The sequence below is a fragment of the Culex quinquefasciatus genome, chromosome 3, assembly GCF_015732765.1.
Source record: "Culex quinquefasciatus strain JHB chromosome 3, VPISU_Cqui_1.0_pri_paternal, whole genome shotgun sequence".
In the NCBI taxonomy this organism is placed as follows: domain Eukaryota; kingdom Metazoa; phylum Arthropoda; class Insecta; order Diptera; family Culicidae; genus Culex; species Culex quinquefasciatus.
In genome coordinates this window covers 149,676,866-149,698,725 of record NC_051863.1, presented here as the reverse complement: position 1 = coordinate 149,698,725, position 21,860 = coordinate 149,676,866, and the positions used below count along the sequence as shown (strand labels likewise).

At 35.6% G+C, this 21,860-nt stretch overlaps 1 protein-coding gene across 1 annotated transcript in view; it reads right to left on the bottom strand.

Annotated features, from left to right (window-relative positions):
• Positions 1–7,008: 7,008 nt before the first annotated feature.
• The window catches only part of LOC6037148 (pikachurin), a gene marked incomplete at its 5' end in the record, with an annotated part of 226,670 nt that continues 211,818 nt past the window's right edge, over positions 7,009–21,860 (bottom strand). Inside the window, one exon of the mRNA XM_038261273.1 lies at positions 7,009–8,591. Within this exon, the coding sequence (XP_038117201.1) occupies positions 8,437–8,591 (155 nt within the window). The remainder of the gene's footprint in view (positions 8,592–21,860) is intronic.

The window sequence follows — 21,860 nt, the reverse complement described above, 5'->3', positions numbered from 1 at the left end:
CATTGACGACTTCAGAATAGAATATAAGTGTATAAATGTGTTTGTATCTTCTCGACGACAGCCACTGATATGTCGTACATCAACTCATATGAGGGCCATACGTTTTGGTTGTTAGTTTTGTTGTTGTTGATTTTCGTCTCATGTCTTGCTCCAATAAATATTTTCCGAACGAGAGGCCGAGGCTTGCCAGGCCAGACAGACAGCTATGGACACCATCGTCGAGATCGTCGTTGTTGTCGTTTTGCGTTCTGCGTTCTGCTGTTGAACACACACACGTTAGCCGCCCCGAGTCCATCTCGGCGGGCTCATCTCTTATTCAAAGTCTCGTCAACAGCGTTGTCGTCTGCGTCTTCTGAGTGCGTTGTTACCCGGTGAAAGCATTCGGAGAGGCAGCTCGGGACGACAAACGGTAGCCGGATGAGGGGAAGGTCGAGTTCAGTCAAAACATTAGAAAACTCTTATAAAATAAATTAGTTTTTAATGCTAATCTAAAAAAAAAGCTATACAATATTTTTTGCTTTAAAACATCAACAGTTGAACTTGAAATTTGAAACCAGTATTTTATTGATGTCATCAACATTCAAGCATCAATACACCGCCCCTATTTCTATTTTTTAAATACAATAAGTCTATTCAAGTTCACCGAATTCTATCCAAATTCTATCCAAACAAAATCCAACCAATCGAATCGTATTGAAAATCTAGGCGAGAGAGGATATGCAGCTGGGAAAAATCCTGATGCGAAACCAATTGAAAATTGGGAATCAGCCAATCCAGATTCAAACCTCTTACAAACAAAAAAGCTGGCAGGTAAAATCAATTAAAATTGGCCGAACCGCATTTTGAATGGAAGTGAAAGGAAAACAAGTGCATAAAATCCATTTGATTTCCACTTTTCAAGCCCCAAGTATTGGGGCTATGAACGATTGGAAAATCCTCCTTGGCTGAGACCAAAGGTTACTAAGTGGCCAATGGGAAAAGAGAGCTGGAAAAAATGCAGCTTAATTGGATTAGCATTGGTTTTTGCCAGCTGAGGCTTACCCTTAAAATGCCTACGGAGCTGTTGCATCGATTCGGAGGGTTCTGAACTGCATCGTTAGAGCGCGAAGAGTAGAAAGGTCCTGATTTGATTCACTATTTAAATGAGCTATTTTTGCTATCGCTCAATAAATTATCTGTTTTGGAAACGTAAATGCAAGTAAAATTTAAAAATGCTTTAGGTATTGTTGCGTATGGCTGAACAACGCTTATCCAACCGGATATACAAATTTATAATGGAATAATCCATAAACCACGTGGACACTTTTCAAAAATCGCAGCATAAATTGGTATAATCGTTCACAACGATAAAACATATTTTCAGAATACTATAAGCATTTGTACGGCCGCAAAGGATTTAATATGAGTTTTAAATTCATTTTTAAACATTGAATTCGCAGCCCTTCTTGACAAAAAGTATCCCACTTGTCAGCTCAACGGAAATTATAGTTGATCCATCATAAAATGATGTGTTGACCTATTTTATGTAAACCATTTTGGGAATATAACAACGTTTTATTTATCTTTTCTTATTTAATTGATAAGGCCAATGCAGTTTTTTTTTTGAAGTTTATGTCCCTCGACCCTGGCCAAAGTCGAAGGAGGGGTTGGGGGGGGGGGAGTGATTTAAAATGCATTTTACCCTGTTATTTTGCAATTATTAGTTTTCAAAATATCCAAGTATTAAAGCGATTTTTTTTTGCTGTGCTGAACATTGGAAATATGAAAATAATGATTTTTTTATCGATCCCAGACATGTCTAAATATGGTTTTGAACGCAGGAAATGCATTTCAAATTGTTTTCAGCTGGTAAGACTTCTATTTCTTTTAAAAATTTGAAGTGTTTAAAAAAAAAAAATAATGTTTTGCTCCTCGAAAAAATAAATCTGGAGAAAAATTTGAAAGGGTCGGTACAACAATGTACAGTGGTCCAGTTCGCAAAATTAAGTGGAAAATGCATTTTTCGAAAAAAGGTGAAGTTTTGGAGCTTTGGTGTTTTCAGAAGAGTTTTTGCAAATAGAAAAGGGCGACTTTTGGTTTGGTTCAAAATTTGGGTGGTTCACAATTAGGGTGATTTTGAAAAACTAACTTTTCAGGAATATTTTTGGATTTTTTTAAGTCTTCCAGAAAACTGTTGGGCTTGCCAATCCAAGCAACTTTTAACAAGACACCAAAATTTTATCTCGCAATCTACGCCTTCTACGACCAAATTTAGAGAAAGCATCAAAAATCAAAATATTGCCAAAATGTAAAAAAAAAAACATTTTTGGTAAATTTTTGGGTCTTATCATAAAAACTCAAAATATTACCAAAAATTGATTTCCCTTGAAAATAAGACATTTTCAAATGAAGATTTCTTGAGTCCAAAGAAAAACACCCCTGGAATTTTTTCAGCATCTATGCTGCTAGATCTACCCATTGGCCTTAAAATTAGGCCTGCGCATTTTCGAGATATTTGAGTTTGCATCATTTTTACCTTAAAATGGCTGTAACTTTTGCCACTTAAGTTCCAATTGAATTGTCAAAAATAAAAATAAATGCTTTATCTTAATTTGTTCGTAGAAGGCGTAGATTGCGAGATAAAATACTGGTATTTTCGACAGAGTTCTTGGATTGGCAAGCCCAAAAATTTTCTGTAAGACTAAAAAAATCTTGAAAAATTAGGTTTTCAAACTCTCCCTAATCGTGAACCACCCACAACTCTTCTGAAGACAGAAAAGCTCCAAAACTTTACCATTTTGCGGAAAATCCATTTTCCATTTAATTTTGCGATCCGGACCACTTTGCAATGCTCTTACGCTTAGGCCGTAGGAGCAATGTCGTACCGCCCCTTTCAAATTTTGCCCCACGAATAAGGAATGGAGGCAAAATTTCCAGAATATGTGAATTTTGTACGCTTTTTTTCTAATTCTGTGAAGGTTTTCCTTCGATGGGAGAGAGAAAGAGAAACTGAAAAATTAAATAGATTCGCAAGTTCACAAGAGATGTAGGCAGTCATTGCACTGAATGTTGAATACAAGTTTGCACGCAAGTTTGAATTTAATGAAATCTTTCGCCAGAGTATTTCAGACTGATGGAGAAGCATGGTTTTTTTTTTGAACAAGTTTTCATGCGAATGTAAACTAATCAATTATTTCTATTGTTTTTCAATAAAGCTGGTAAACATCTGATTCATTTTTTTGTCTCTCGGCTCTGGTCCAAGTCGAGATAAAATTTGTCATTTTTTTCAAAAAAAAAAGACATTTTTTCAAAAAAGTCAGATCTCTGCGCCTCGTAGCCTAGTGGTAACGCTTCCACCTCGTATGCAGTAGAACGGGGTTTAACTCCCGCCTCTGACTGTCACACCTGGTGACCTTTTCCCTTCTGGATCCGTTTGCTAAGTAAAGGGAAGGTAGTGTATCACCTTATCACGACACCTTTGAGAAGGCGACCATATAGAATGTTAACATTATCTTAAACATTAAGTTAAAAAATAGCCACTTAGTCCACTTTGTAAATGCAGCCCCAATACTCTTCATTGGTCATGGGAAAATAGAATTTTTACAGACAGAACTTGTTTAAGTTACAGAAATTTCTCTAAAGGTGCTCTCAAAAAGTCGTGGTGTAAAGATGGCGCCCTTCCCGTTTCACCTTAAGTTCACAAAAAAATGCTCTGACAGTTGATTTTAGATTCGCCATGATTTAACTAGTTGTCCTGTTTTCACAGTTTTTTCACCATCAGCCAAGAAAACCAAGACAAATTTCGGATATAAGAACTAAAACAATTGTTTTCAAAACCCAATACCATTTCTGTTTATTTGCATCAAGTTACAATATACATAGTTCCGTTTTCTTTTTCTTCTAATTGTTGTTTTTTTTTTATTTTGTTTTCGTATGATCAACACATGTATTACTAACAAACCAAAACTCGCAAGTTGATTGGTGTGCACATTTCTTCCACACGCACACTTTCCCACTACTCTCCCCAACTAAACGGTTCTCCAAACACAAGCCTCTACAATGCGCGAATAATTGTGTATGTGTGTGTGTGTGTTTGCCTTTTGTTTCAGTGTGTCAGTGGTGTCATTGTTTTGTCGTACGGTACACGAATTGATCTTGAATAATTTTTTTTAAATCACACACCCATTTTTTGATGTTTTGAAAAGGTTTCTCATGATATGCCAAAATTTACTATTTTCGCTAGCGCATCTGTGTGTGTTGTGTGAGTGTTTGTTTGTGTGTGTATTTGTGTACTTAACTTCTATACATGGTGGATTTCTCTAGATTAGGATGTCAAGGGAGAAAAATAGGCACAAAAACTGACGAAACTAAGGACGACTCTCTAAATATGTCTGGTTTAGGGTAAATCCTAGCACGATTGTTTGCACATCACATTGTCTTGAACATTTATAAGCGGATTTTAGTTTTGTCTCATTTACTTTCTCTAAGTTTTTTTTTACTTTATTTACACAGAGAGTTGCGTGGCTGATGCATTTGCTCTGATTTTGTTTTAGTGTAGAAATGAAAATTGAAGGTCGAAAATTAAACCATGATTTTATATTTTCTCTTTTTCAGTTCATACAGAGAACATGAATGTTTTTTTTTATGTTTCGCGTGACTTTTACGGTAAAATCTGATTATTTACAGTATACTTGTTTTTATTACACTCTGTTTCGCTTTGACTCTCTATTATTGGTTTATGTTTCTGCGCAGAAGAAAATAAATGCTTCATTGTACAAATAAACTACTCGGTTCTTTTCTAAAGACAGCTCGCTTTTTTGTTTACTAATTAGTTTGTGTATGCTCCAAAAAGTTTCGCTACCAAAAATCAAAACATGGATGTTACAAAAATCTCTTTCGCTACCGTTGTAAATACCTGACGACATTTTAAATGTTTTCTTTTTTACTTTCTGTCTGTTTTTTACTTCTTCTTTTTCACTATGGCTAACGCTAACTGAAAAAATATTTCCTACACTTTATTTCGCCTGCACGAATGCGCCCAAGCACAGTTAACAGATACTCGTTTTGTTGAGTTTTGCTACATTTACCGTTTTATGTGTGAGCAACTCTCTACGAAATCGGCCGATTTCGACCATTTTTATTTTTTGTATTTTTTGATTTGACTCAAACTTTGTGGGGGCCTTCCCTATGACCAAATAAGCTATTTTGCGTCATTGGTTCACCCATACAAGTCTCCATACAATTTTGGCAGCTGTCCATACAAAAATGGTACGTAAATATTCAAACAGCTGTAACTTTTGAGTGAATTTTCTGATCAATTTGGTGTCTTCGGCAAAGTTGTAGATATTGTTGAGGACTTTTGAGAAAAAAATAGGTGCACGGAAAAAAAAATTTGAGGATTTTTTTATCAACTTTTTTTTACTAAAACTCAATTTCCCAAAATACGTATTTTTTGATTTTCGAGATTTTTTGATATGTTTTAGGGGACAAAAATCCGCAACTTTTGAGCCGTAGAGAAACATGGTCAAAAAATCTGCCACCGAGTTATGAATTTTTGAAAAAAAATAGTGATTTTTGGAAAAAATCGAAGTTTCATGCAAAAACAAGTTTGACATTATTTTTTAATGCAAAATTGAATTTACAATCGAAAAGTACTTTACATATTTTTTGATAAAGGGCTCCGTTTTCTAGATATAGCCACCGAAAGTTTGATTTTAGCGAAATATTTGCAGTTTTTCAATTTTTAAAAATAGTGACCATGAGTGACCATTTCTAAAAATATTTTTTTGAAAAGTTCAGAAAATTTGCTATAAAATTGTCTAAGAGACATTGAAGATTGGACCTTTGGTTGCTGAGATACAGCGGCTTAAAGAAAAAGAAACACGAAAATTGAAGTTTTCTAAGTCTCACCCAAACAGCCCACCATTTTCTAATGACGATATCTCAACAACTAATGGTCCGATTTTCAATGTTAATATATGAAACATTCGTGAAATTTTTTGATCTTTTCGAAAAAAATATTATTTAAAAATTTTAAATCAAGACTAGCATTTTAAATGGGCGTAATATTCAATGTTTGGCCCTTTTAAAATGTTAGTCTTGATTTTAAAATTTTCAAAATATTTTTTTCGAAGAGATCGGAAAATTTCACGATTGTTTCATGTATTAACATTGAAAATCGGACCATCAATTGCTGAGATATCGTCATTAGAAAATGGTGGGCTGTTTGGGTGAGACTTAGAAAACATCAATTTTCGTGTTTCTTTTTCTTTAAGCCGCTATATCTCAGCAACCAGAGGTCCAATCTTCAATGTCTCTTAGCCAATTTTATAGCAAATTTTCTGAACTTTTCAAAAAAAATATTTTTAGAAATGGTCACTCATGGTCACTATTTTTAAAAATTGAAAAACTGCAAATATTTTGCTAAAATCAAACTTTCGGTGGCTATATCTAGAAAATGGAGCCCTTTATCAAAAAATATGTAAAGTACTTTTCGATTGCAAATTCAATTTTGCATTAAAAAATAATGTCAAACTTGTTTTTGCATGAAACTTCGATTTTTTCCAAAAATCACTATTTTTTCAAAAATTCATAACTCGGCGGCAGATTTTTTGACCATGTTTCTCTATGGCTCAAAAGTTGCGGATTTTTGTCCCCTAAAACATATCAAAAAATCTCGAAAATCAAAAAATACGTATTTTGGGAAATTGAGTTTTAGTAAAAAAAAAGTTGATAAAAAAATCCTCAAATTTTTTTCCGTGTACCTATTTTTTCTCAAAAGTCCTCAACAATACCTACAACTTTGCCGAAGACACCAAATTGATCAAAAAATTCACTCAAAAGTTACAGCTGTTCGAATATTTACATACCATTTTTGTATGGACAGCTGCCAAAATTGTATGGAGACTTGTATGGGTGAACCAATGACACAAAATAGCATATTTGGGTATAGGGAAGGCCCCCACAAAGTTTGAGCCAAATCAAAAAATACAAATAAAATCCATTTCAGGTTTTGGTAGAGAATTGCTCGTGTGTGTTTTGTTTTGCCTTCCTTTCCTACTGCGTCTGTATTAGTTTGTCTCTATCGACGCTCTTTTTTGTTTGCATGTATTCGTGACGACTAGCGCTTCTACCATCACACACAGTTTCTATTGTTAAAGTTGGTTATAGTTTTTTTTTCATCTCTCTTTTTTATTTGTAAAGCACTTGAAATGTATGACAATACCAGGGCTAACCAAATCCATCAGAAAACGTGTTTGATTTGTTTTTTTTTTTTTTCACCAGAGGTCTACAATCATAGTTTGAATCGCTTTCTGTTGCCTTTGTGTTTGTGTGTTGTTGAGATGTTTTCCCTGTATTGTTACATACAAAATTGTTTTCTTTAGTCGTTTTTAAATTAAGGTTTTTACTTATATTTGGTTTCCAGCAGCGATTTGTTAGACTTTTTAGGGCTAAATAAAGTATTATGCGTCTTTCAACTTTACAATAGAATAATTTAAGAACTTTCAAACAAGAAGCATTGGTAAGCAACATGTAGGTAGGTAGAAGAACGTGCAATGAGTGAGTTGTATAATTGTTTTATGAGTGCCCTTCCACACTCACACAGATCAGGATGCCGTTTTCGATTTATTGAAATAGTTTCGCATTGATATGATGTTATTATTGTTCTCGTTTATCTTTCGCATTTTTCTTTGCTTGTCGTCGATATACTTTTATTTCACTTTTTACGGGACAAACTTGAAGCGGAACTGAAACCGGAAAAGTAAAACAAAAGGCAAGAAGAGTATTTATTGCCCAAGGCGGAGATATGAATTGACTTAAATGGTTTTCGGTTTGTTGACTGGGATTTCTGACCATTTCGCTTTTTGGTCGGTAAAACTTTTGTTAGATATATCTGACGGCATTTTCTTCTTCCGATGCAATCATCTGACAAGTGTCTCAATCGGTATAAAAATTGTATTTTTTTAAATTAAAATTGTGGTTTTTGCTTTATTTAAGAAAAATAAAGTCACAATCTGTTCCATTGCACTTAGCCTCGCCAAAGCCTTCAAACTCAAAAGTCCTACCACTTACAAACACTAAATATTACATTTTATCAGTACCTAAGGCCTTAAATACTAGTTTTTATCCTAAATGTTTTTTCATCTTATATAAAAAATTCATTTAGTCTAAATCGGTGTGTAGTTTAATTGGACTCGTTCGTGCTCTCTCTTACCGCTCTTTTCACTCACTCTGAAACACTCCATTTACTCTCTATTTACTAATGCTACTCTCCCGTTTTCCCTCTTCCTGCTCACTCGCACTCGACCTCACTCACTCATACGCTGAATAACTACGCATGGACGTTCAATTGATGTTACTGCTGGTGTTGGTGGCGGCAGTGCTACCAGCGAGGCGGAGCCGCCGCTTCTGCTGCCACCAGCCGCCGGGACGCACGCCGTCGTCCTAAATTCACCTTCATGGGGCGCCCGGTTCGACGTTGTGCGCCGTGCCCAGTATCGTCGAGTCGAAGTTGAGCCGCAGCTCGCCGGCCAGTATCAGCTCGGAGATGCAGCCCACGATGCCGGCCGTATACCGCTGGCGGGTGTAGAACGGGGCCGCCGGGAGGCCACCTGCCGGGGGGAAAGAGAGAGAATTTTGTAGTTTGAGCTATTTTGTAAATTTTCAAGCTTCTGGTAACTTAAAAAAGACAAGAAATGTAAAACAATAGCTGGCTTCCCGCGCTACCTTTCCACCGTTCGGGATTAGTTGCAAATCTTTTTGAAAAGGAAACACAAAAGCATATAAGGCTTTCTAGGCCCAGTGAAAAACATAATAATTTAACCCAAAAATGACGAAATCTCGTCACAGTGTCCAGATGCAAACAATCATGCTATCAATCGAGCTAAAACTGTCACAGCCCTGCGATACCTCTGGCTGACATCAAGGTATGTAGATTAGTAAGGTAAGGCGGGTTTTCGAGCTATCAAAATAGTTAGTTAGCACGAAACCCGGATTTTGTATGGAGATTTTCTGCAAAGTGAAAATTTGACCATTTTCCGAGAAAATTTCACCGGATTTTTTTCTGTGGTGTTTTTAAGCATGCCAAACTAAACCGAAATACGCTTTTGAACGCAAATATTTTATCAAAAAATAAATTCAACTATACGCGTTTGTCGGTTCAGTTTGGCATGCTTTACAACCCCACAGAAAAAAATCCGATTAAATTTGCCCGGAAAATGGTCAAAATTTCACTTTTCTAAAAATCTCCATATAAAATCCGGGTTTCGTGCTAACTATTTTAACAGCTGGGAATTCCTGCCTTACATTATCTAATCTACATACCTTGGAAGTCGCCTGACAAAAAACTTTAGCAAGAAAGAGATGGGAAATCTGATGCAAACAAACGTCCAGTTGACATGTAAACATACTTTGAATGTATTAGTAAATGTCCGGTTGGAAAAGATTCGTTCGATGATGATTTCTGATCTTTGAACTGAAAATCAGGTCCCTTGTATAGGACCCTTAAAAAACACTCAAGAAATAGTTGCCGCTGTCGAAATGCTTAAGCGCCCTTTTTAATTGTTGCTCTAGAAATGTGCGTCCTATTTTTAATGTCAAAAAGTAGATGATTGATGACAACTATTTTCAAAAATTTCAAATTGACCATAACTTTTGAAAAGGCTCAAAAATATTCATTTTCGACCGTATCAAATGTTAAGGTTTATTTAATCATTTTTAAGATTTTTTTAATTCGAGAGATCGGAAAATTTTACGATAATTATTTATTTTTTGACATTGCAAAAAGGACGCATATTTCCTTAGTTCCGAAACAGTAGTTGGTCAAACATGAACATAAATTTTTAAAGCTAAAAAAATACGCGATGAAAAAAAAACATTTTTAAGCGGATACAACTAGAAAACGTTGACGATATCGAAATTTACGTAAAGTGTCCTTTGATTGCAAATTTAATTTAACGTTTTCGATTTTTCCATGCATCAAAGCTCAAAGGATGAAATTATTTGTCATGTAAAACAGAAAAATTCAATTTCGAATCGCCGCACCCCTTCACAATTTTCCCAAAAAATAAAAGAGCTAACAAATAAAAATTGACTGAAATTGTTATTCTCATTGTAAAAACATGTAAAATCGATTGTTTGTAAATACATTGTAGGGTATTTTAACCATTAGTGGACCCCTAGTAGAGCCGAAGCGCATTTTTTATAATTTTTCAATATTTTAAGCACTTTTTCATAACCCTTTGTACAAAACAATCAAATCTGAAGTCTTTTTTTTTAGTTTGTTTGTTTGTTTATTAAGTATCAACAGGCCACCAACGGCCCCAATGATACTGTGACTATGTTACACAATAATACTTTAATTACATCTAAAAAACTCTAAAAATTGCTTTTTCAAAACATCACGTGGCACATTAAAATCGAAAATTGAGGCTATTCGATTGAAGGTCCGTTGAAGTCCGATGATGGAGCCATGTGCACTGTAGTTGGCAGCTTCTAGTGGGATTCGGAAGAAGGCACCTCCGCGCAGCACACGAGATCTAGCTTGCAGATTCAGCTCACCGAGTAGGGAGGGGCAATCAATCCTTGATGTGAGCAGGTCGGCAACAGCGGTTACACGTGCGGCCTTGCGACGAACAGCCAAAGAGTCCAGATGGATTAGCTGACATCTGCTTTCGTAGCTTGGGAGACGGTGGGGGTCACTCCATGGAAGCAAGCGGAGTGCGAAACGAATGAATCGTCGCTGCACGCTCTCGATCCTCTCCGAGCTATTCTGGTACCAGGGATTCCACACCACGGAACTGTATTCCAGGGTTGACCGAACAAGGCCGCAGTACAATGACTTCAGGCAGTAGACGTCGGTAAACTTTTTGGTCGCACGAAATATGAAACCAAGCAGTCTTGAGGCTTTTGCAACGATGTATGCGACGTGATTCTTGTACGTGAGCTTCGCGTCTAGCAGCACTCCGAGATCGTTTATGCATTCGACCCGCGGGACGGTTGTTCCGAGGAGCGTGTAGTTGTGCGTGATCGGCCTGAGCTTCCTGGTGAACGATATAACGGAACACTTCTGAGGATTTAAGGTCATGCGGTTTGTGGCACACCAGTCGGCGAATTGATCCAGCTGCTGTTGAAGTAGTTTAGCGTCATCCGTTGAGTTCACGTACCGGAAGATCTTCATGTCGTCGGCATAAGCGAGTCTTGGTCCATCCAGTACAAAATTGCTGTCGTTAAAGTAGAGCAAGAATATAAGAGGCCCCAAGTGACTTCCTTGCGCTACACCGGAGTAGGCGAGGAATAGCAGCGAGACGCATTCACCGATCTTCACACTGATTGTTCGTCTGGAAAGATAGGACTGAAACCAACCGAGCAAACTGCCACTAAACCCTAGTTTTTCGAGCTTAGCGATCGCGATGTCATGGTTGAGCCTGTCGAAGGCTGCGGAGAGATCAGTATAGATTACGTCGGTTTGGCTTCGACTAGCTAGCCCCTTGGTCAGGTAGGTGGTGAAGGTCAGCAAGTTCGATGTAGTCGAACGTCCCGGCATGAAGCCATGTTGCTCAGCGCAGATCTGTTGCTTGCAGTGAAAAAACACCAGGTCGAGCACAGCGAGCTCGAACAGTTTGGAGACAGCGCAAAGCGCCGAGATCCCCCGGTAGTTGTCGATGTCACGTTTGTTTCCCTTTTTATAGACTGGAAACATGAAAGCAGTTTTCCACAGGTCCGGAAAAACCCCTTTGTCGAGAGAGTGCTGGAACAGTAATCGTTGTGGGGACAGCAGGCATTGGATGCACTTTTTCAGGATACTGGAGGGGATTCCGTCAGGTCCTACTGATGAGGTTGATTTCAATTTGGCAGCTGCGTTCATGATTCGTTGGTCGTCGAGTACGAGTCGGTCCAGAACGTTGCCGCAGGGTGGCACATTTTCAGTGGCGGCTGCGACCTCGTGCGGTGAAAGGGTTTCATTGATGAACATTCTGGAAAATTTCTCTGCAAACAGTTGACAGATGGTATCGGGATTTGAAGCGGTCTCGTTGTCAAGGAACATAGAGGAAGGCAAACCACTTTCTTTCCTCTGGTCATTGAAGTGTTTCCAGAAGGCTTTCGGATTAGATTTCAGTCTTTTGAACAATTTCGACTATTTGTTTCATCAGTTATTTGTTTTTGAGCAGAAAAATAGCCATTTGAAAATAAAGTGTTTTTTTGCCTGTTAAGGACCATCTTTTCCTATAGTGGACCCGGGCCTATTATCGAATTGTGGACCCGGGTCCACTATAGGAAAACTGTTGTTTTTATACAAAATTTAACCGATATTTGATGTTTTGATGCATGGTGTAGGTCTAATGATCAAAAAATCAAACCATCCACATTAACGACCCCCGGGTCTTTTGTGGTTTCTTTTGCAAGTTTCTGCTCGAACCTAGAAGTCCGAAGGCTTGAATGGGGAGAGCACCCAAACCTCTTTCTACTCCAAGGAACCTTCCACCCCAGTGTTTGAACTGACGACCTTTGGATTGCGAGTCCAACCGCCGCCAGCGATTCCACCGGAGTAGGCTTGGTTTGGTGTGTTGTTTGTACTTATGGCATGGAGACGACTCCTACACCTGGAATGACTTAACGGCCTAACAACCAAGGCCGGGACCGACATTTTACTTCCTCATCCGATGGAAGGTCTAATGATAGATACAATGAATAGAAGATGAATTTGCTCACTTTCCATCATAAACAAATATGTTTTGTTAACAAATTTGGCCTAAACAAAAAAAACCCTAACAGACATTAAAACACATTTATTTCCAAAAAAAATATCGGAGAAAACGTTTCAAAAACTACTCTTACCCATCAAATGATTTAAAAAGTAATTTTGATGCAAATTTTTCCATATTAATTACATAAATGAGCAACTCTCTACGAAATCGGCCGATTTTGACCATTTTTATTTTTTGTATTTTTTTATTTGACTTAAACATTGTGGGGGCCTTCCCTATGACCAAATAAGCTATTTTGCGTCCTTGGTTCACCCATACAAGTCTCCATACAATTTTGGCAGCTGTCCATACAAAAATGGTATGTAAATATTCAAACAGCTGTAACTTTTGAGTGAAATTTCTGATCTTCGGCAAAGTTGTAGGTATTGTGGAGGACTTTTGAGAAAAAAATAGGTACACGGAAAATAAATTTGCAGATTTCACTAAAACTCAATTTCCCAAAATACGTATTTTTTAATTTTCGAGATTTTTTGATATGTTTTAGGGGACAACAAAATCTGCCGCCGAGTTATGAATTTTTGAAAAAATAGAGATTTTTGGAAAAAACGAAGGTGCATGCAAAAACAAGTTTGACATTATTTTTTAATGCAAAATATAATTTGCAATTGAAAAGTACTCTACAGATTTTTTGATAAAGTGCTCCGTTTTCAAGATATAGCCACCGAAAGTTTGATTTTAGCGAAATATTTGCAGTTTTTCAATTTTTCAAAATAGTAACCATAAGTGACCAATTCTAAAAATATTTTTTTTGAGAAGTTCAGAAAATTTTCTACAAAATTGTCTAAGAGACATTAAAGATTGGACCTCGGGTTGCTGAGATAGAGCCGCTTTAAGAAAAAGAAACACGAAAATTGAAGTTTTCCTTATCTCACCAAAATAACCAACCATTTTCTAATGACGATATCTCAGCAACTAATATTCCGATTATAATCGATAACGTACCCTACACAACAAAAACAGGGAAGGAAAATCCTGCCTGTAAAAGGCTCAAGTGTTGAAAAATGGCTTATCGTTACGAACGGAAGTATTAAAAGTACTTAAAAAAAAACAATTCATAAATTAAGGAAACTAAAAAATAGTTAAACATATTATTAAACAAATCTTGATAAACAAGACAATTTCAATATTCCTAAAGTGACATGATATTCTCATTGAAAATGAGTTTAAATCGGAAAACGGTATGCATTTCGAATTATTTGGACAATTTTTCACTAGAAAAATATAATTTTACTTTGTAAATAATAAATTATATGTGATTTTGAAACAAAATTCAAGAAATAATTTAACGTTTTTTTTATCGCCGACAACAGCCAATACAAGCTAACAATTATAAAAAAATTCTTTGAATTTGGGAGCGATTGCAAAAGAACTAATTTCATATAAATTTCGAAAAATTTTGATTCGTGCTTTGAATGCAACTTTAAATGCAATTTGAATCAATATTTTTATAAACAAAAACAGTTTTAGCAAATTTTGCCAAAATTTTGAAGTTTCACCATTTTACCTAAAATGTATATATATTTTGTCGTAACAGCAACCTTTGGGATGGTACATGTGCCGTTAAAATAAAATTGGAATAATTAAAATCTGATTTTACAAGAAAACTATGACTCAAAGTCACCCCGGAATGCAAAATAAGCATTTTTAACGCACGAGAAATGAAAAACGGATTTGTTCTATTCTTTGTTTCAAAAATATGGCTATATGAAAAAAAAAAAGTTTTTTTTTGGAAAATTGACGAAAATCGCAAAACTTTAAGGCAGTCCTAAAAATGCTGTATCTCAAGATTCTTGCATGTCTTGATAGTATAAATATTGAAGTGCTTCAAAAGAAAATTCAAATGCAATCAGGGATGGAATAATCTCGAAAAAATCAATTTCGCTAGCGAACTTTCTTCACCCGCGAAAGAGAAAGGAGGAAAATCACACAAAAGAAAATCGCTCCCGAAATTCTCCAAGAAAATCAATCTGCTGATGATTTTTTGTGAATTTCCTTGTCAGCAGCACTCAATAATATTTATTTCACTTTATTTACACACATTGCCCATCTACAAAATGTGACAGATCATTTTTCGACGTGTGCCGTTACACTTGCAGGTGTAGTAGTAAAAAAGATGTTCCACCGAATAATCAAGATGATGATTTTTTTTGATGCTTTTTACCGATCTTTCGTTCGCGAGAGAGGAGAGCCATGCTCCCTTCGGATTTTTTCTCTTGATGAACATCCAAAGATTTTCTTTTGATGATGATTATTCCATCGCTGAATGCAATAAAGATTATTTGATTTCGTCAAGCTTTACGAAAATGCGAGCAATTTTTTAGATTTTTGATGTTTTTGAACTTCAGTTCCCGTTTTACCCCCACTTCTTTTAATCGCTAATATTTGGAATAATTAAGGCACTTTCAATCAAATTAATTTATTTGACTTTGTTTGCAAACATTGCTCATCTACCAAAAGATTAAATCGGTGCTCCATTGACTAATCCAGATTTAGATTTTTTTAAGAGGACCTTTGAGCCGTTGTCTTTTATATGTTTATAAAGCCTTAAAAAACTGTAGAGATGATGATTTTTTTAGTTACATTTTACCGATCTTTCGTGGGCGAGCGATAGACATGTTCCATCCCGATTTTTTTCTCTTGATGAACGTCAAAAGATTTTTCTTTTGACGAAGATTCTTCGATCGCTCTTAAAAATTATTTAAAAATTTGAAGACTTTTTTGCTAAAATATTAGAAATATATTTTGTTTTGCAGACAACTGAAATCGTGGTCAACAAAATTTACCAAATTTACGAGCATTTCACTTTAAAATTTAAATTTCAATGTTTTGCCCTTATTCTTCCTTTGATCATGACAAGAGCCGAGAGGCACACACTGGGTAAAAATGCAACAGCTTTATTGAAGAAAAAAATCGAAATTTACCTTTTAATCCGTGAAAAAGTACACAAACAACCAGTTCAAGGTAGTTTTTCCCAGAAATTTACCTCACAGCAAAACAAAACCAACTATTGCGCGCGTCTGTACATGTATTTCTACATGTACGTATGATGACTGGCTCACAAAAACCGAAAACAAATTCGAGAGCTTATATTCGAAAATATCCGCAAAACTGGATCAAAATGGGATTATTTCGATGACCGGGGCCGGCAAATCCTACCAGGCAGTGTGCTTCACATGTGTTTGTGTGGATGGTGTTTGCATGTGTGTTAATTAATAATCAAATTTGGTTTCGGTATTTTATGACTGTTTGATTAGAGCAAAGCTTGGAGCGGAATTGTTTCGTGCCAAAACAAGAACGACTGTGTATGTGTGTTGTGCCGAGCACTGTATGTGTGCTCGTGTGAGCTTAGCCAATTGAATGGGTAATTAGTTGACTCTGTGGTTCCAGTGTAGTGGTCCTAGATGAAAGTTGATTGAATTGTAAATTACGGACATGATCATGATTATGGCTTATGGGATGTAAACATGGTAAGCTTTTGAAAGTGTTATTGATTGATATTTTTAAAATGGGTTTATTCATTGGAAAAATCAACATCAACAGCAGAGCATGTTCATCAAAAAATCTAATAAAATCCTTTGAAATGTTTAAACAGTTTCAAGCTATCCATTTTCCCGTTGAACCCTTCACCACCCACAATGTGGGTTTGTTGTGGTTGGACGAAAAATTTCTAATTTCATCGAGAGTACACATCAACGTTCTGTTTCATCCTCCGTACAACCCCTTGGAAATCGGCCACCCCAATCCTAGCCAGTTCAGTCAGCGATGGTCATAAACTGGAATTATATAGTTGAGCTGGGTTCATGAGCTCCGGTCGAGGTTGGTGTCTGTTGGAGCATTGAAAGATTCTACTGTGGAGAAAAAGATTTCAGCATGATTTCACTCTAAATTTACGCTTTTTTGTATTAGTTTTCACTGGAAAAAATATTCAAAATTTTTTAATAATATTTTTTCATAAAAATGTTAACAATTTTGTGTTTATAAAAAATATTAGCAAGTTAGAAACGTCCTTTCCCACTGTGCCTTGATGAGAGCTTTAACTTCTATTGGTGGGGTGGCCAAAATACCATCATCATTCCATTGTGCTTCCAAGGACCTTGCTCTCTCAAAGCCCTTTTCCACTGCCTGATGCTTTCGCCAGAAAAGCAAATATTTTAAGTGGGCAAAAGCTCCACCAAGAGTCAGCTATTTTTTTGGGAAATAAAGCTGATGGTTATGCTGTATGCAGCTGGCTCGCAATATGTTATACAATTTTAAAGCTTTTTGGCTATTTTTTTTCTTTTGGCATGACCTCACTGTTTTCATGATTAGTGATGGGCAAGATTCTTAGACACTGGCGATAGTGTTGAAGTTGACTCAAAGTTTAACATTAAGCTTGAAGTTCGCGGTGCTCTTTGAAATGGAGAGATGTTCATTGTGAGAGATTTTTGAAACATTCATTAGTGAGAATAGAGATTGAAGAATTTGATGCTGAAATTGTTGGCCTATTTTGCGATAGCATAAAATACTGAGAATATTAATTTTTGCAATTCCGTCGCGAAACTACTTACTTTTCCTGTCCTTATTGAACGACGAATTAGCCTACTTTTCTGTACCAAAAATAACAGAATCGAATGGCAAAACTTTTTAAAATAAATGCTGAAAAGTTCTACTTTTCAGTACTGAAATGGGGCTTGTTTTGAAATGCGTAATACATGCGTTCATTATTTTTGCAAGATAATACAAAGTAAGATAAAAAAAGTGCGTTTGCTCTAGCATTTTATCTATAAATCTTTAATTTTCTAGAATAACTTTAAATTAATACGGATTTGAATTCATTTTATTCTGTTATAACTGGAGACCGGAGCATTTGAAAAATTTCCCAAAAATTTGGAAACAAATGGTTAAGTCCCATTACACTAGTTTTAAGAACAAAACAAAAATTGTTACATTGAAAGCTGGAAACTCTACATGTAAAACAAATGTTTTCCTCCCCAGCTACACAGACAATAAATGATACACGCTAAAACATTTTTTGGTGATTTTTAAATTCATTTTTTGCCACTAAAACTTGAATTACAAAAAATGTTTAAGGGGACATCATGCCAACTTTTCAGAAATTTCCAGAACGGGCAAAAAATCTTTGACTGAGTAATAAATTTTGAATCAACATTGATTTTTTCAAAAAAAAAAAATCGAAAAATTGGTTGCAAAAATTGGTCAATTTCATTTTTCGATGTAAAATCGAATTTGCAATCAAAAAGATCCGTCATCCCTCTTATTCGGAACAGTTTACAGATTGGCCAATGTTCAAAAAATCATAGCAAATCGATTATTGAACGTAATGATTCGCTTTTACCTTCACTTGAAAGCATTTCTTGTGATCTTTCGGATGCTCCAAATTTTAACTTTTATATCAAGTTTTTGAAGAAAAATGTTGACCCTTGAAATCCACAAATTCGGAACACTTTTTTTCTTATGGATGTAAACAAACTTTGGTTCTCTCCAGGAACACATAATTTTCACAAAATAATGACTTCAAACACTGAATTTAATGAAACTCAAGCTTAGTTATGTTTTATACATGGTTTGAAAACTTTTTTTTTTTTGTAAATATCAGTTAAATTCAGGTGTTTCACAATTGTGGGAGACACAATAACATCCCGCAATTATGGAACAGACAATTTGGAGGCAGTGTTTTGATGCTCTGAATGAAATAGTCTGGAGATGCAGTTTTTTTATTTAAAAGTACAACTTTACTAGTGAAATAGCATTAGAATGTACAAATAAAGCCGTTGCAAATATTTTTCAATGTTTATGTCGCCCCCCTTCAAAATTGGTCTGAAAAAACAGGGGGCAAAAATGTATTTTTCCCAAAAACTTCAAAATTTCTATGAAAATAGAAGTCTAATCAACTGAAAACAATCTAAAATGCATTTTTCTGCATTGATAATCATATTTAGCATGTTTGGGCTTGCTTGAATTTTTTTTTAAATTTTCATGAAATTCCAATGAACAGCACCGCAAATATTTTATTTTTTTTGCGAAAAATAAAATTTTCCTCAACTGATAGATATTTTGGATACTTATGATGGCAAAACAACTGGAAAGGTGTATAATAGAGTGTAACAAAAATGACTTTTTGGCGGGCATTCAAGGGTTTGTTCCGGTGGGCATACTAAGCCCAAATCCAAAATATGAGCTTGATTGGACGTAACAGTAGCTGGCGCTCCGCCCTTCAATTTTAAATGGAATTTAACCCGTAAAAAAAGATTTTTTCAAAAATGTCACTTTTTGAGGCATTTTGGCCACCAATGCATTTACCAAAAACATCACTGGCGTGTAGGCCAGATCCTTGCGCATCTTTTGGTATATATAACATTGACATTTGGAGCACCCTGGAGCTCGGTACAGGCCTTCAAAGTTTGGCATTTTTTCGAAAAATCGGTCCTGGCAAAAAAGATATGCGTCGCGCCTCGCGACGCCCTAGACGCCATTTGATTTTGCCAGGGCCGATTTTTCGAAAAATGCCAAACTGAAGGCCTGTACCGAGCTCCAGGTGCTCCAAATGTCAATGTTATTACCAAAAGATGCGCAGATCTGGCCTACACGCCAGTGATGTTTTGGTAAATGCATTGGTGGCCAAAATGCCTCAAAAAGTGACATTTTTGAAAAAATCTTTTTTTACGGGTTAAATCCCATTTAAAATTGAAGGGCGGAGCGCCAGCTCCTGTTACGTCCAATCGATGTTTTTTTTTTTTTAAATCAGTTATATATTTCGATATTTTTTTTTTTAATCAGTTATGATTAAAAAAATCGATTAGTGCGCTGACCACGGGGACGTGCTGTCTTGTTTTTGCATGCTCATTTTCATTTCTTTTGTGTCGCTGTTTGTGTGCTTGGGTGCGTGGTTATTATACAGCTATTCCATTTGAAAAGAGCCTAAACCGAAAAAAAAGTTCTCCGATCGGGCTCAAAATTTTTCTGGGGGTTCCTTGGCCAAAATAATTAGACCCGTATTTTTTTGTTTGGCCTACATCAAAATTTTCGTAATTGAAAGACGCAACTTTTGGTACCCAGACATGTATAGGTCATCGCTGAAATTTTTATGTTATCGCAGTTTTAGTGAAAAAAGTTGTTTTTTTGCCGATTTCGTCATTTTCCTGTTTTTGCGCGTGGCGCGTCGAAAAACTCAGTTTTTATTTTCAAAAAATCATATCTTGAAAACGTACGGTTCGACATCGCCAATTTTTTGATATGTCATATGAAATTGTTCGAGGAATCCGATAAAAATATTTTCAGACATAGGCTCTTTGGTCCAGACACGGTCAAAACGCCATTTTAAGTTTTCATACGACTTTTTCAATAGTTAAGCTAGATTTTTGGATTTTCTTACTATTTTTCTCAAATAACCAAACTCATCACCTTTCTTTTGGGTCTAAGACAGCTAAAATCGGATGAAATGGCGCGGAGATATAATTTTTCGAAAAAAGTGGTTTTTGCGAAAAGTGACGAAAATTGCCATTTTTCGAACCACCCTACCACGATGTTGGTCACCCTAATGGCCAAACAAAAAAATACTGGTCTAATTATTTTGGCCAAGAAACCCCCAGAAAAACTTTGAGCCCGATCGGAGAACTTTTTTTTCGGTTTAGGCTCTTTTCAAATGGAATTGCTGTATATATAGGTGAAAGGGATTTTATTAAATGATCATTATATTGCATTATTATATTCAATTGATTATATAACCACACTATATTTAACACTTAACACAATATATAAAACACATATGAAACTGTAAACTGGAGCGTTTGACACGGTATGTCCACGCATCCTTCCTCCCCTGTAGATTCTGTGAAATGTGATCCGTTCTCAGAATCCTCTCTGCGGTAAACACAACGTAGTAGGACTGGCCGCTTTAATTTTTGCAATGCATTTTCGAGTGTTCTTGGATGTACTGAAATTATTAATAATGACAAGAAAAGTGCTTGGGGCGTAATATAATCACAAGACTTTCCAGCATGCTTTCATCGGACTGGCTGCGTTTGTGTTATATTAGATTAGATTAGAAATCAGTTTTGAATAAAAAATTCATAACTCGGTCAATTTATTTTGCATATTTTGTAAATTCCTGAAATGTTGGCATTTAATGTCCCCTAAAACATATCAGAAATTGAAAAAATCAGTGTTTTTGTAAATAAAATTTAGTGACAAAAATTGAAATTCAAAATCACCAAAAATGTTGCACCATTTTTTTCAGTGTAGTCCGTATCCATACCTATAACTTTGCTGAAGACACCATATCATCCAAAAAATCCTTAAATAGATACAGATTTTTGAATTTTCATGCATCGTTTTTATATGGACAGCTGCCAAATTTGTATGGAAAATTACATGGACAAAATAATGATGCAAAATGGCTTCTTTGGACATACCGAAGGCACCAAAAAAGTATCATTCGGATTAAAAAATACAAAAAATCAAATTCTAAAAAAAGACCGATTACGTAGAGGATTGCTCACCGATTTTTTTTAAACAATTTGAGCAATTCTCTACGAAATCGGTCTTTTTTCTTCAATTTTAATTTTTGTATTTTTTAATCCGGCTGAAACTTTTTTGGTGCCTTCGGTATGCCCAAAGAAGCCATTTTGCATCATTAGTTTGTCCATATAATTTTCCATACAAATTCGGCAGCTGTCCATACAAAAATGATGTATGAAAATTCAAAAATCTGTATCTTTGAAGGAATTTTTGATCGATTTGGTGTCTTCGGCAAAGTTGTAGGTATGGATACGGACTACACTGGAAAAAATAATACACGGTAAAAAAATTTGGTGATTTTTTATTTAACTTTTATCACTAAAACTTGATTTACAAAAAACACTATTTTAATTTTTTATTTTTTGATATGTTTTAGAAGACATAAAATGCCAACTTTTCAGAAATTTCCAGGTTGTGCAAAAATCACTGACCGAGTTATGAATTTTTAATCAATACTGATTTTCAAAAATCGAAATTTTGGTCGTAAAAATTTTCAACTTCATTTTCGATGTAAAATCAAATTTGCAATCAAAAGTACTTTACTAAAATTTTGATAAAGTGCACCGTTTTCAAGTTATAGCCATATTTAAGTGACTT